Source organism: Mus caroli, chromosome 8 (genome assembly GCF_900094665.2).
Source record: "Mus caroli chromosome 8, CAROLI_EIJ_v1.1, whole genome shotgun sequence".
Lineage (NCBI taxonomy): Eukaryota > Metazoa > Chordata > Mammalia > Rodentia > Muridae > Mus > Mus caroli.
The window spans coordinates 103,210,689-103,223,218 of NC_034577.1; the positions used below are offsets into that span (position 1 = coordinate 103,210,689).

The window sequence follows — 12,530 nt, forward strand, 5'->3', positions numbered from 1 at the left end:
CTCAGTACAAGGGAACGACAGAGCCAAGAAGTGGGAGTGGGTGGGGGAGCATGTGGGGGACTTTTGGGATAGCATTGGAAATGTAAATGAAATAAATACCCAATTAAAAAAAAAAAAAAGATTGCTTCCCGGGCTGCAGAAACTCTGAGGCTGCTCCTTCTCCCTATTGAGCCTGACTGCCTTCCAGATGTAGTGTGGGATGACTGAACTCAGGAACCTTTGGTTCAAACCTGAGAGCGCTGACTGCCTTTCAGAAGCACATGCCTGGGGATTTCTGCTCCGATTTGGATTTCTTTTCCTTCTTTTCTCTTGAGGCAGAGAATTTACTATGCTGGTCTTGAACGTCTTTGCCACAGCATCTAGTGTGGGGTTGACAGGGACGTACCACCATGTTCAGCTCTGGATTCTCATTTTTTAAAAAAATGAATGGTCAGCTGGGTGGTAGTGCATACCTTTAATTCCAGCGCTTGGGAAGCAGAGGCAGGTGGATGATCTCTGTGAGTTCGAGGCCAGCCTGGTCTATAGAGTTCCAGGACAGCCAGGGCTACACAAAGAATCCCTGTCGCGAAAAACAACAACAACAACAAAACAAAACCAAAGAACAGTCTTCGAATTCTGGGGACAGTCAGTGGTAAATGAAGGGTCAGTCACTCTAACCAGGTTGGCCCCATTTCCTTGACAAGGGCAGTATGGACTTAGCACAGAGACAACAGTTTAGAGCCCAATCTTTGCTTACCGCTCTCTCTCATCTTGGACTGGCCTATGCATTTTGTTCCTGTTCCCATTGAGACAACTTCCTTTGTCACTGAGAGGAAAAAACAAAACAAAACAAATCATTAATTAAGCGAGTGAACTCTCAGAGGCTGAACACTTCCTAGTGTTTCGGTTTAATAAGTCCACATTCCTCCGTTCTCTGGAGGATTCTCACAGATGGATTCAACGGGACTGCAGTTCCCTTGGGGTGGTTTGTCGCCACCAGAAGTACTGCGCCACCTGGTGGGCAAAATGGGGGAAAACACCTAACATAGTTTGCATCCCACCCAGTAAGTTGCATGGTTGCTGACAGGGAGAAAGGGGCTCTCACCTCGAACTTCCTTCTCAGGGATGTCACAAGCTTGGTTAGCTGAAAACTGAATCTTCACCACAGCTGCCAACAAGGTCCACTCACGATTTGGCTCAGGCTTCCCCTGCTTGGGCAGTCTGACGTTATAGTGTGCATAGCACAGCTGAGCAATCTCATCTGCGGTCCACATAGGTGGAGCTGGAGCTGAGGCCACAATAGAAAGCCAAATCCTTCAGAACAGAAAGGAGAAACGGCATAATAAGATAGAACCTCACTCCAGCGCTCCAGCCATCTCTAATGAAGCCCCACAGTGCTCAGACTAAGGTTGTTGGTTTTTTTCGTATTAACCTCCCTCCCCTCCCATCTTTAATAAAGAAAAGAGTGAAGCCCAGAAGACAAGCTATTTCTTCAAGATCAACACAAATGATAAGTTAATGAATGTGGCTATTCTATGTTTTACACTGTCCTCTCAGATTTCAGCTTGCTTTGGGCATGTTAGCACCTTACAAGGTTTCATTTGAGACAAATGTTCTTTTCCTCCGTTTTCCAAACAGAAGAGTGAATCTACCTCACTCTGGCAAGTTTCCAAAGTCTCTCACTGAAAGCTCTTACAACAGTAGTGCTTAAGGGTGTGGGCATGGAGCTATACTTTCTAGGTTTCAATTTCAGTTTTAATAGATTAACTGTGTGATTCCTGGGTAATTCGTTTTCACATCTGTTAAAACATGACTAATAGTATTTAACATTTTTTTTCTAGACAGGGTTTTTCTGTGTAACAGTCCTGGCTGTCCTAGGACTTGTTTTCTGTAGACCTGGGTGCCCTGGAACTCACAGAGATCACCTGCCTCTGCCTCCTTTGTGCTAGGATTAAAGGCATGTGCCACCTAGCTAGTATTTAACATCTCTTATAAATATTTAAAAAGGCAAATGTCTATATACTGTGATTAGCATTAAAAAGATACAACATTTGGTGATCTGGGAAATTTGTATTGGTGGCGGAAGAGAAGCAACATAATGGGCACACGAAGCTACTTCCATACAACCTAACAGAACATTAAGCAGATCAGATCTGAAAGAGGCCTATGACGGTTGGCAGAAGAAATTCTCCCACTCTTGGCTGTTAGCGCTCACTGGATATAGCTCGACTTCAGTTGATTATATAAAAAGCTCCGTAAATGGGATCACGCGATGGCTAGAGATGGCAGAGCATTTGTAGAATAAACAACAGAATTGGTTTTTTTTGTTTGTTTTTTTCTGAGCTCTGATTCGATGTTTTGGCAAGGTATTTCTAAGACTTCTGCAAAATGCAGGAACATTTTGCAGTAAATGGTAATGACTATTCTGGCAGGGGCTGACAGATTGTAACTTTCAAGTCTAATGCAGAGAAGTCTTGTATTTCTAGGAGGAATCCCAGAATCCTGTTAGTTCCTGGTAGGCATCACAGAAGTTTATTTTATGAAGGTAGACACCTGCCATTAAATTCGAGGTACACATTACGAACTACAAAACAAGGGGACGAAGCGGTCCAAACTACATCACGTCATTCACGCAGTTGTTGAACGTTTCGATATTTTGGGTCCGCTGTAATTCATCTCTACAACTCCAGGGCTCCTTCATACGAAGCAGCTCACAACAGGTATTGCTTTGGCTAAAAATAACAGTGCAAAGGTTGAAAAAAAAAAAACAACCCACTTCTTTTTCCACCCTTCCTACCGCAGGGTTGGAGCACCTAGCAGGGCTGAGACCCCTCCCCGCGGGGGCAGTGGACACAGGTCCTCACAGTCTCCTCTCCCCCACACAAGGCCAACTGTGTAGAGCTAACCCCGAGACGCCGAGCCGGAGTCCCTCACACCCTATTATCCACGCGCCGCACCCTCCACCGCTTCCTCCACGCGATGCCGCTCTACCGCCACGCTCGTTTAACCCGGTTGCGCAGCGGAAGTGACGCCCTAAAGGACCGCTCCGGTCAAGCTCCGCCCGCAAAGCACGCTGGTCTTTGTAGTCTGTGGGACAGTTTTACTGTCAAGATGTGGAGGAAGCTGCCTCCGCAGCAACGAAGACCGAAGACCGACTTAGCTCACATCTCATCAAAATTTTGAACAGAACTATAAGCAGATCCTCTGACAGTTTCTCACCTCAGTCATGGGCTTGGATGACCTGTCCCTCACTCATTTCTCTCATAACCCATTGTTATTCTTCAAATCGTTTTTTTTTTTTTTTTCTCCGAGACAGGGTTTCTCTGTATAGCCCTGGCTGTCCTGGAATTTACTCTGTAGACCAGGAAGCCTCGAACTCAGAAATCTGCCTGCCTCTGCCTCCCGAGTGCTGGGATTAAAAGGCGTGCGCCACCACCGCCCGGCTCTTCAAATAGTCTTTTTTTTTTTTTTTTAAACCTATTCCTTTTTCCTTTCTTCTTCTTTTTTTTAAATATTTATTTTTTATATGTAAGTACACTGTAGCTGTCTTCAGACACTCCAGAAGGGCATCAGATTTCATTATGGATGGTTGTGAGCCACCATGTGGTTGCTGGGATTTGAACTCAGGACCTTTGGAAGAGCAGTCAGTGCTCTTAACCGCTGAGCCATCTCTCCAGCCCCCAATACAGTCTTATGGACATATATGCATGCATATATTTTTAAAAAGATTTATGTGCATGTGCCTGTATCAATTGTCAATTTGTGCACATATGTGCATGCAAATGCCCAAGGCAGCTAGAAAAGGGTATTGGGAACTGGATCACGGTTGCAAGCTGCCTGACACACGGGTGCTGGGTACTGAAGCCTGGTCCTCTGTAAGAGCATCAATCCCTTGCAGCACTGAGCCAAGTCTCCTGTACTGCAGTCTAAGTCTGCCTCCAACAGAAAGGAACCTGCACTGGATCTGGTCTGGTTCCCCCTCAACTCCCCACTCAAGCCCTAAAGAAAATAAAAGTAAATTTAATGGAAGGAGTGACTTGATTTTTGTTCTCTGGTTGTTTCCTGTATTTCAGCACAATGGCTCATACTGAACAGACATTAATATACATTTGTTAGAGACTCTGACTGCAGGCGGGGCCGAGAAGTTGGCTTAGGAGTTAAGAGCACACCCTGCTCCCATGGGGCTGACCCTCGTTTCTCAGCCTCCGTGCTGGGCAGTTTACAATGTCTATAACTCTGGCTCTAAGGGACCCAACATCTCTGGCCTCAGGGCACCTGCACTCTAAATGCACACACACACATAATTGATAATAAAAATAAATCTTAAAAAGAATACAATGACAGAGCTCTAGTTAGGCCACTCATCAGACCAGCAGTCTGGGGGTTGAAAAAGTACCACTGCATGGGTAAAGAGAGAAATGGTTTATTTGGTAACAAGGAATAAAAAGAAATTCTTTAATTCTTCTCTCTTGTGGAGGTTGGGCTGCAGTGGGCAGATAGACGGCGCCACACAGGAATGGCTCCCTCAGACCAGATCTGCTGAGATGCAGACGCCATAGTTGCATATGCCTTCTAGACAGAGGGGCTGGCCTCTGTGCTCTCTGGGGTTTCAGTGGTCGCGGCAGTTTCCTTCTTGTCCTCCGGCTTCATGGCAGGAAAGAGAAGTACTTCCTAGAGAAGAGGAAAGAGAAAACACTTACTCCCTGAGAAGAGCAGAGCATCCGCTGAGGTTCAGAAGCACTGGGAGCTGGGCACAGTGGAACTCAGGAGGCAGGGGCAAGCAGAACTCTGTGACCCGACTTCAAGGCCAGCCTGGTCTACATATGGTTAAGTTCCGGGACAACCAGACTATGTAGTAAGACCCCATCTTTCAATAACAGGGCACTATGGATTTTTCTCCCCGCTATCCTACTTTTGCTGTTGCCTGTTGTTACGAAATCTAGAAGTACGAACCCAGCCAAGGGCACAGAACCTGCTAGGGTCCCATGCCAAAAGAAAGTAAAATTGAGTTCCTGGGGCTAGAGAGATGGCTCAGCCATTAAGAGCACTTGTTCTTGCAGAGGACCGAGATGTGGTTCCCAGCAGATACTTGGTGGCTCATAGCCACGTGTAACTTGTTTTAGGGGATCTGACATCTCTTCTGGCCTCTGCAAGCACAAGGGATGCTTTTGGTGTAAATGAGCCAAATGTATTTTTTTGCTTTACAAGTGAACCTCAGCTGAGTGGTGATGGCATATGCCTTTAATTCCAGCACTCAGAAGGCAGAAGCAGAGGAATCTCTCATTTCGAAATCAGCTTGGTCTACAGAGTAAATTCCAGAGCAGCCAGGACTACAAAGAGAAACCCTATGTAGAAAAACAAACAAACAAAAACAAAACAAAGCAAACCAAAAGTGAATTTCCTCCTAGGCCTCCACCAACATAATCCCTGTGTTCTGGAGGTAGAGGCAGGAATACCAGGCATATCAAGGTCACTGTAAACTACTGATGGAGTTCCAAGAGAGCCCAGGCTACATGAGATCCTGTCTCACAACGAGTAACAACACCAGCAAAACCCATCTTCACACCTCACAGAAAGGACTGATTTAAGGCCAAACATGTAGCGAGGGTTTGGCGTTTCCCTGGACACTGAAGAAAAGCAAACCATTAGTACCCTCCTCCTGTCTCAAGCAGGAAAGACTAAAATCCTGCAGAGCCACACGCTTACTAGTCTCCTCCCGTAGAATAGAACCTCTTGAGCCTCTGCTTTCTTTACCAGGCCCTCTACGCTGTCTCCAGCGCAGTGGAGTTCTGTCGAAGCAGGAGCTGGGAGGCCCCTGCATACATACCTTGATATTGTTGGAATCGGTGAGAAACATGGTGAGCCGATCGATGCCCATGCCCCAGCCGGCTGTGGGGGGCAACCCGTATTCCAGGGCAGTGCAGAAGTTCTCGTCTATGAACATGGCCTCGTCATCACCGGCAGCCTTGGCCTAGAGAAAATAAGAGTCAAATGTTCAAAAGGATCCAAGTCAGCTAGTCTGGGATCTAGTCAGCGTCCTCACCCTTCCTAATGCCATGACCCAACCACAAAATGGTTCCAGCGTTTCTTCATAACTATTATTTGGATGTTATGAATCATAATGTAAATGTCTGATATGAGACCAAAAAGGGCTCAACCCACAGTTCTAGGCAATCTCAGTGTCCATATGAACAGACTCTAACTTTCAGAAGGGGCACCAGAGGTGCCCAGGACAATTTCTGATTAACTTGCTGGAAAATGACTTCCAGAGACTTCAGAGATGAAACCTATTTTAAGTAGAATGTAACGGTACATATCTGTAGTTCAAATTACTAGGAAGGCTGAGACAAAGGATTGCCAAGGGCTGGAGGATAGCCTGGTTTAAATAAATAACTCTAGGCCAGCCAAGCCTGAACAGTGAGATCTTGTCACAAAAGTTAAGGGAGCCAGACAGCCCTCATTATTTTATACAAATAATATACAGCAATTTTTAAAAAGACAGAATCTGTCTTCTTAAATCTGGTTGGGGATTTGGGACTCCAAATGGACTAGTTCTCAGCTACTACAGTATGAAACTAAAGCATGTTTCTCTAGTTCCTGAAATCAGCCACCATGGCAGAGGTAGCCGGGACTACAACATAGAGATTCTGTTTCAAGACACAAAGTGAAACAAAACAACAATACCTGCCCCCTTTCAAAAAAGGGGGGGAAAGGTATAGTTTAAGAAAAGGTATGCCCAGCCAGGCAGTAGTGGCGCACGCCTTTAATCCCAGCACTTGGGAGGCAGAGGCAGGCGGATTTCTGAGTTCAAGGCCAGCCTGGTCTACAGAGTGAGTTCCAGGACAGCCAGGGCCACACAGAGAAACCTTGTCTCGAAAAACCAAAATAAATAAATAAATAAATAAAAAAAATAAAAGTATGTCCTTGTTAAATGTACTTTTGAGATGAGTGTCGAAATATAGGCAATCTTCAACTAACTATATGTGTTGTATAATAAAAGCCAGTGTGAGTGGGTGTGGTATACAGCCTTGTAACCCCAGCCCTCAGAGGCAGAGACAAGAGGGTCAAGGGTTCAATGTGGCCTTGGCTACCCCAGACTGTCTCAAAAACAAAAAGAGCAGCTCTATTTGAATGGGACTTCCTCCTGCAAAGCCTCTTTATGGAGCTGGAGAGTTGGCTCAGTGGTAAGAGATGCTCTTCCAAAGGCTTCAAGTTTGATTGCAAGTGCACACGCACACACACACACACACACACACGCGCGCACACACACACTACAATACAAAAGTTGGGAAGCCTCCCTGGCTTAGGTAAAACACCAAGAAAGTGTCCAGCAACACAGGGTTAAGGGTGGTGCTTCCTGGTGTGAGCTGGGGTGGGGGTGGGGGTGGGGGTAAACAGATGCCAGTCTCACTCACTCACCTTGGCCTGCTCCTCAAACAGCTGCCGCTGCCGCACAGGGTCATTCAGCTCAGTGTAGGCATTGCATATCTCCTTCTTCATGACAAACAGCTCAAAGCGCTCCGTGAGACCCTCTTTGGAGCGGTGCCTGGGGACGCAAGACCACAGAGGATGAATTTTCAGAGCTCTCATAATGCAATGTCTGACCCAAAAGTCAAAACTGGAAGCCTCATCAACTTTCAGCACTGATCTCTGGTACCAGAGTAAAGGTGAGAGAGACAAGAGACTTGACTACACTCCTGACAGGCACGGGGATGGACTGAACCCAGGCAGGCCCTTCTGCTTTGCTCTCATACTCTGGGCTCCCACTTGTTTTGGTCAAGGAGGTATTGGCAAACGTCTAGCATATATTTGCTTGCTGAGGCTTGTTCTTTTGGGATGCCTGCCTTGAGAACCGAACCACCATGCTGACAACAGACTACTGCCAGAGAGATCATGTGAAGAGGCCCTGACAGGATTTCCATCTTAGATATTATATCAATGCATGTCACGGAAAGACCACCACCAAGTCAACACAGGACATCAAAAAAACTCTATCACTTTATACCACTAAACTTCTGTTTTTTGTTTTTTAAAAACACTACTGAAGGGCCAGAGAGATGGCTCAGTGGTTAAGAGCACTGATGCTCTTCCAGAAGTCCTAAGTTCAATTCCCAGCAACCACATGGTGGCTCACAACCATCTGTAATGAGGATCCGATGTCCTCTTCTGGTGTGTCTGAAGAGAGCAACAGTGTGCTTACATATAATAAATAAATACTTATTAGAAAGCAGTAGTGAAGACTGAGCCTAGGCCTAGATTCACGTTAAGTAAATGTTCTGCTGCGTAGGTACAGCCACAGAGGCCCAAGTCCTACTTAAGGGTTTTTATGCAGTAACAAGCTGTCTTACCATTTGGCCAAAGGACTCATGATCTGTGGGTGATCACAGATGAAGGTGGGACTGATGCATGTCACTTCGAGGAACTCGCCAACGAGCTTAATGAGAAAACAGAGCAGAGTTAGACGTGGCTTCTCAACACCGCGACAGTCCAGCCCAAGGGAAGGTTTTAACTCCATACAGATGAGTTCACCTTGTAGCTTTCTCAAAGGACAGAGTTTTGAGTAAGATAATATACACTATTTGGCAGAAGAGAAATATTACATTTCAAAGCTCCTTTTTGCTTATATTTCTTTTTCCCTCATTAATTTATTTTATTCACTTTTCATCCTGATCAGTGTCTCCCCACTCCTGGTCTCCTCCGCAGTGCCCCTCCCCTTCTCCTCTGAGAGGGTGGAAGTCCCCTGGGGATCACCCCAACCTTGGCACATCACGTCTGTCTCTGCAGGGCTAGGTGCATCCTCTCCCACTGCGGCTGGACGAGGCGGCCCAGTTAGGCGAATGGGATCTGGGGATGGGGATTGAGCCAGCCCTTCCCTGGCCTTGGCTTGCTAAGTTAGTACTCTACCACTGAGCTACATTTCCCAATCCAATTCATCCTCTGTAAGGCTTCCCCGAGAAGCTGCAGGGAAGGATTCTCCCGGGGGACCCATGCCCTAGGGATCAGGGTGCTGGTAAGCACTGGACGAGCACAAGTATGGTCTCTTGCCTTATCAAGGAGCCTGGCTGTGGTCCGAGGTGGGGGGCATTCAACAGCTTTTGCAACACAAATATCATCAAGAATTTTTCGAGTTTCTGTGACAGAAATGTGTAAGTTAGGACAGGGAACAAACATCACTGTGTAAAATGTCTATAAATACAACAGGTGGGACATTTTAGCTTTAACCCAAATAAATCTGGAGCTGACCAAGAAGGCAGGCCACATGGTGGAGTATAATATTTTACCTTCAGTTTCAAAGAGACTGGTTTCTGGCAGCTTCACACCTAGGGCTTTCTCAAGCTCTTCTACCATGCTGATTCTTCGAAAGGGTGGGGTGAAGTCGACCTCGTAGGCTTGGCCTTCCGGCCCATCTGGGTGGTAGGTGATCTTGTAACTGCCTGTAATGCTCTTCACCATCCCTGGGAAAGAAAGCAGCCCTCTCAAGGACGGAGAACAGAAGCTCTCCTCTACAGGCAGCACGGCCGTCTTCCACACGAGTATGAGCTGAAGGCAGCAGGACTCACCTGACAGCATCTTCTCTGTGATCTCCATGAGGTCATGATAGTCTGCATAGGCCATGTAGAACTCACAGGTGGTGAACTCAGGATTGTGAGTCAAATCAATCCCTTCGTTCCGGAACTGGCGCCCAATTTCATAAACCCGGTCAATGCCACCAACCACCAGCATCTACCAAAACCACACGGCCACAGTCATGTGTTAACAGCCCTACAGGCTCCTAGGAACTAACTGCTTTTCATAGCTTAGGTACGCTCTCCATTCAAGATGCCCAGTGCCCTGCTGTCTTTAGACATCAACTTGCTTCTGATTTTATTTGGCTGTGCCGGACTCCCGAGTCTCTTCCTGCATCTTTGCTATTTCTTATTTGTTGGGTCTGAGTTTCTCCAAAGCCTCTCCACCTGCCAGACACACTAGTGACACGTCAGCATGGAAGCTACCAAAGGAAGGTGTAGGTGTTACACAGAACTCACTGTGGTGAAGGGAACCAGAGGCAGCCATCTTCAAACAGGCTACTGAAATTCTAGTGCAGTGACCTGTGCCCAGTAGGTGACAGAGTGATATGATCCAGCATCATTTCCAGGCAGGACTCCTTGGCCTTTAAGGCTATTGTGGCTTTCTTTTTTTTTTTTTTTTTTTTTTTTTAAGATTTATTTATTATTATATCTAAATACACTGTAGCTGTCTTCAGATGCACCAGAAGAGGGCGTCAGATCTCATTACGGATGGTTGTGAGCCACCATGTGGTTGCTGGGATTTGAACTCAGGACCTTCGGAAGAGCAGTCGGGTGCTCTTACCCACTGAGCCATCTCACCAGCCCCTATTGTGGCTTTCTTACACAGGTGAATAAATCTTGCTTTAACTTGTTACGTAGCTGCAACTAAGAGTCCTGGATGACAGTCTCTGGTATTTATACTGATAATATGAAGAGATTTCGTTTAATTTTCTAGAAAGAATTTAAGACCAGCAAAAGTTCTTTTATGAAAGACTAAACAGAGAAGGACTGGGATGTAGTTCAGAGGTAGATTTCTTTTCTTTTCTTTTGAGCTAGGGTCTCCCTGTATGGCCTTCACTGGCCTTGAACTCATTGTATAGGTAAAAGAAAGGATCTGCTTGCCTCTGCCTCCTGAGTGAGGCATTAAAGGTGTTTGCCACCATGGCAGTTGTAGAGAGTTTTTGAAGAAGGCAGGCAGGCAGGTAGGCAGACAGAACTGAGATCTAACCCCAGGAAGACTGCAGCTAAAGCTTTGGGATTGAGTTAAAGCTTTAACCGGAACAGGGTTGTGTGTACACTTGTACAACACGATGCCTACAATCCTCAGCTGCTCCCAAGGACATCACAATCCCCAAACTACAGAACTGGAGCCTCCTCCTGGCTGCTTTATCTAACTTCACTGCTCCTTACTGCAGACTGGACTGGTCTGGCCAGTCATTTTTCCAGCCTCCTTCTACTGGAAGGAGACAGGGTGTGTGGCTATTGACTACCTTGTGGTAGAGTTCTGGAGCAATTCTCATATACAAGTTCATGTCCAGCTCATTGTGATAGGTGATGAAAGGCTTGGCCACAGCTCCCCCGGGAATGATGTTCATCATGGGAGTTTCGATCTAAAACAGACAGAAACAAACAGTTCTTAGATAACCAGAGGCCTTGAGGACAGTGCATTCTTTGCATGTAACATAGACTAGGCCTGTCACATAACAAAGAACATGAACAGACTATCTGACTCATTAGAACCGCATCTCCATTCCTATTAATAACACAGTACTGTAAATGCTGACAGGCTGTAAGAAGAACTATAAATGAATGCTGCAGCTTTTAGGTTTCATTTACTGTGGTGGTTTGAAAGAGAATGGTCCCCATTAAATGTTTGGTTTCTAGTTGGTGAATCTGCTTGGGAAGGATCAGGAGAAGGTGTGGCCTTTTTGGAGGAGACGTGTCACTGGGCATGAGGTCTCGAGGTTTCAAAAGCCTGTGCCAGGCCCAGTGTCTGTGTGACTGTCTTTTCTTTCTCAGTCTTTCTGCCTACAACCTGTGGACCAGGATTTAAGCTCTCAGCCCCAGGCCCGCCTGCTTGTCTGCTGGCATACTTCCTGCCATGATGATTCTGGACCAACCCTCTGAAGCTATAAGCCAGCCACCAAGTAAACACTTTCCTTTATAAGAATTGTCTTGGTCATAGTGTCTCTTCACAGCAACAGAACAGTATCTGAGGCATTTACAGTATTTACTATCTACACATCAGAGGGTTGGAGATACTCAGCTGTTAAAAGCACCTACTGCTCTTGCAGAGGACCCAAGTGCTCTGGCCTCGAAAGGCACTGGCATTCCCATGTACAAACCTACACATACATACCTGTCGTAAAGAAGAAAGAGGCTAAGAGTTATAGAAGACACTGGGCATCCTCCCCATCCTTTGCACGTGCACACAGACACATGCACCAGCATGCAATGTGCACATAAAAAAGAGCAGGTTTGTTAGAGTGCACATAGCATGACTACAATTTGTATTTAAACCAAAAAATAAAACTCCGCTGAAACATTTACATGTGTACTCCATATGTAGAGAGAATACATATGTATTTAGAGTATCCGTGTGTGCATATATCTGCCTGTCTATACCTCCCTCCTAAGTGCTTGGACTAAAGGGTGCCACGCTACCTGGCTTCTAAAGATATTTTTAATGCTACAGACCCTCCAGTGTTACTGAAAGTGGCATCATTAGCACAGGGATGGTGCATTCTTTTGAAAGCCTGCCCCATGAGCACTAAACAGGTAGAAGAGACACTGCTCAGGCATGACGGACCCTGGCAGGGTATGCTGTGTAAAGGAAAGATGGGACTGTGAGAGACAAGCACAGCAAAAACGGCACCGTTCCAGGTAAAGACCCCTTCGCCCTCGTCACCTCTAGGAAGCCCAGCTCATCCAGGAAACTTCTTATGTATGTGATGATCTTAGAGCGGACGATAAATTTCTGCCTCACAAAGTCGTTCAGGATCA

The 12,530-nt window shown here is 46.2% G+C and overlaps 2 protein-coding genes across 7 annotated transcripts in view; both read right to left on the reverse strand.

Annotated features, from left to right (window-relative positions):
* Adat1 (adenosine deaminase tRNA specific 1) overlaps window positions 1-2,969 on the reverse strand; it is a 27,823-nt gene extending 24,854 nt beyond the window's left edge. For 3 of the 6 annotated variants that reach the window (XM_021170148.2, XM_029481001.1, XM_021170143.2), the window contains exons 1-3: window positions 2,886-2,969; window positions 1,085-1,293; window positions 737-805 (exon numbers count right to left, since the gene is read on the reverse strand). In XM_021170148.2, the coding sequence (XP_021025807.1) occupies window positions 737-805; window positions 1,085-1,253 (238 nt within the window). In that variant the 5' untranslated portion in view covers window positions 1,254-1,293; window positions 2,886-2,969. Of the gene's footprint in view, window positions 1-736; window positions 806-1,084; window positions 1,294-2,776; window positions 2,796-2,885 lie in introns of those variants that run through there. The other 3 variants (XM_021170147.2, XM_021170144.2, XM_021170146.2) reach the window with 3 other exon arrangements.
* Window positions 2,970-4,386: 1,417 nt separating this feature from the next.
* Window positions 4,387-12,530, reverse strand: part of Kars (lysyl-tRNA synthetase) — a 19,074-nt gene continuing 10,930 nt past the window's right edge. The window contains exons 4-12 of the mRNA XM_021171131.2: window positions 12,436-12,528; window positions 11,018-11,137; window positions 9,540-9,702; window positions 9,261-9,434; window positions 9,025-9,110; window positions 8,328-8,413; window positions 7,399-7,525; window positions 5,807-5,950; window positions 4,387-4,650 (exon numbers count right to left, since the gene is read on the reverse strand). Of these exons, the coding sequence (XP_021026790.1) occupies window positions 4,552-4,650; window positions 5,807-5,950; window positions 7,399-7,525; window positions 8,328-8,413; window positions 9,025-9,110; window positions 9,261-9,434; window positions 9,540-9,702; window positions 11,018-11,137; window positions 12,436-12,528 (1,092 nt within the window). The 3' untranslated portion in view covers window positions 4,387-4,551. The remainder of the gene's footprint in view (window positions 4,651-5,806; window positions 5,951-7,398; window positions 7,526-8,327; window positions 8,414-9,024; window positions 9,111-9,260; window positions 9,435-9,539; window positions 9,703-11,017; window positions 11,138-12,435; window positions 12,529-12,530) is intronic.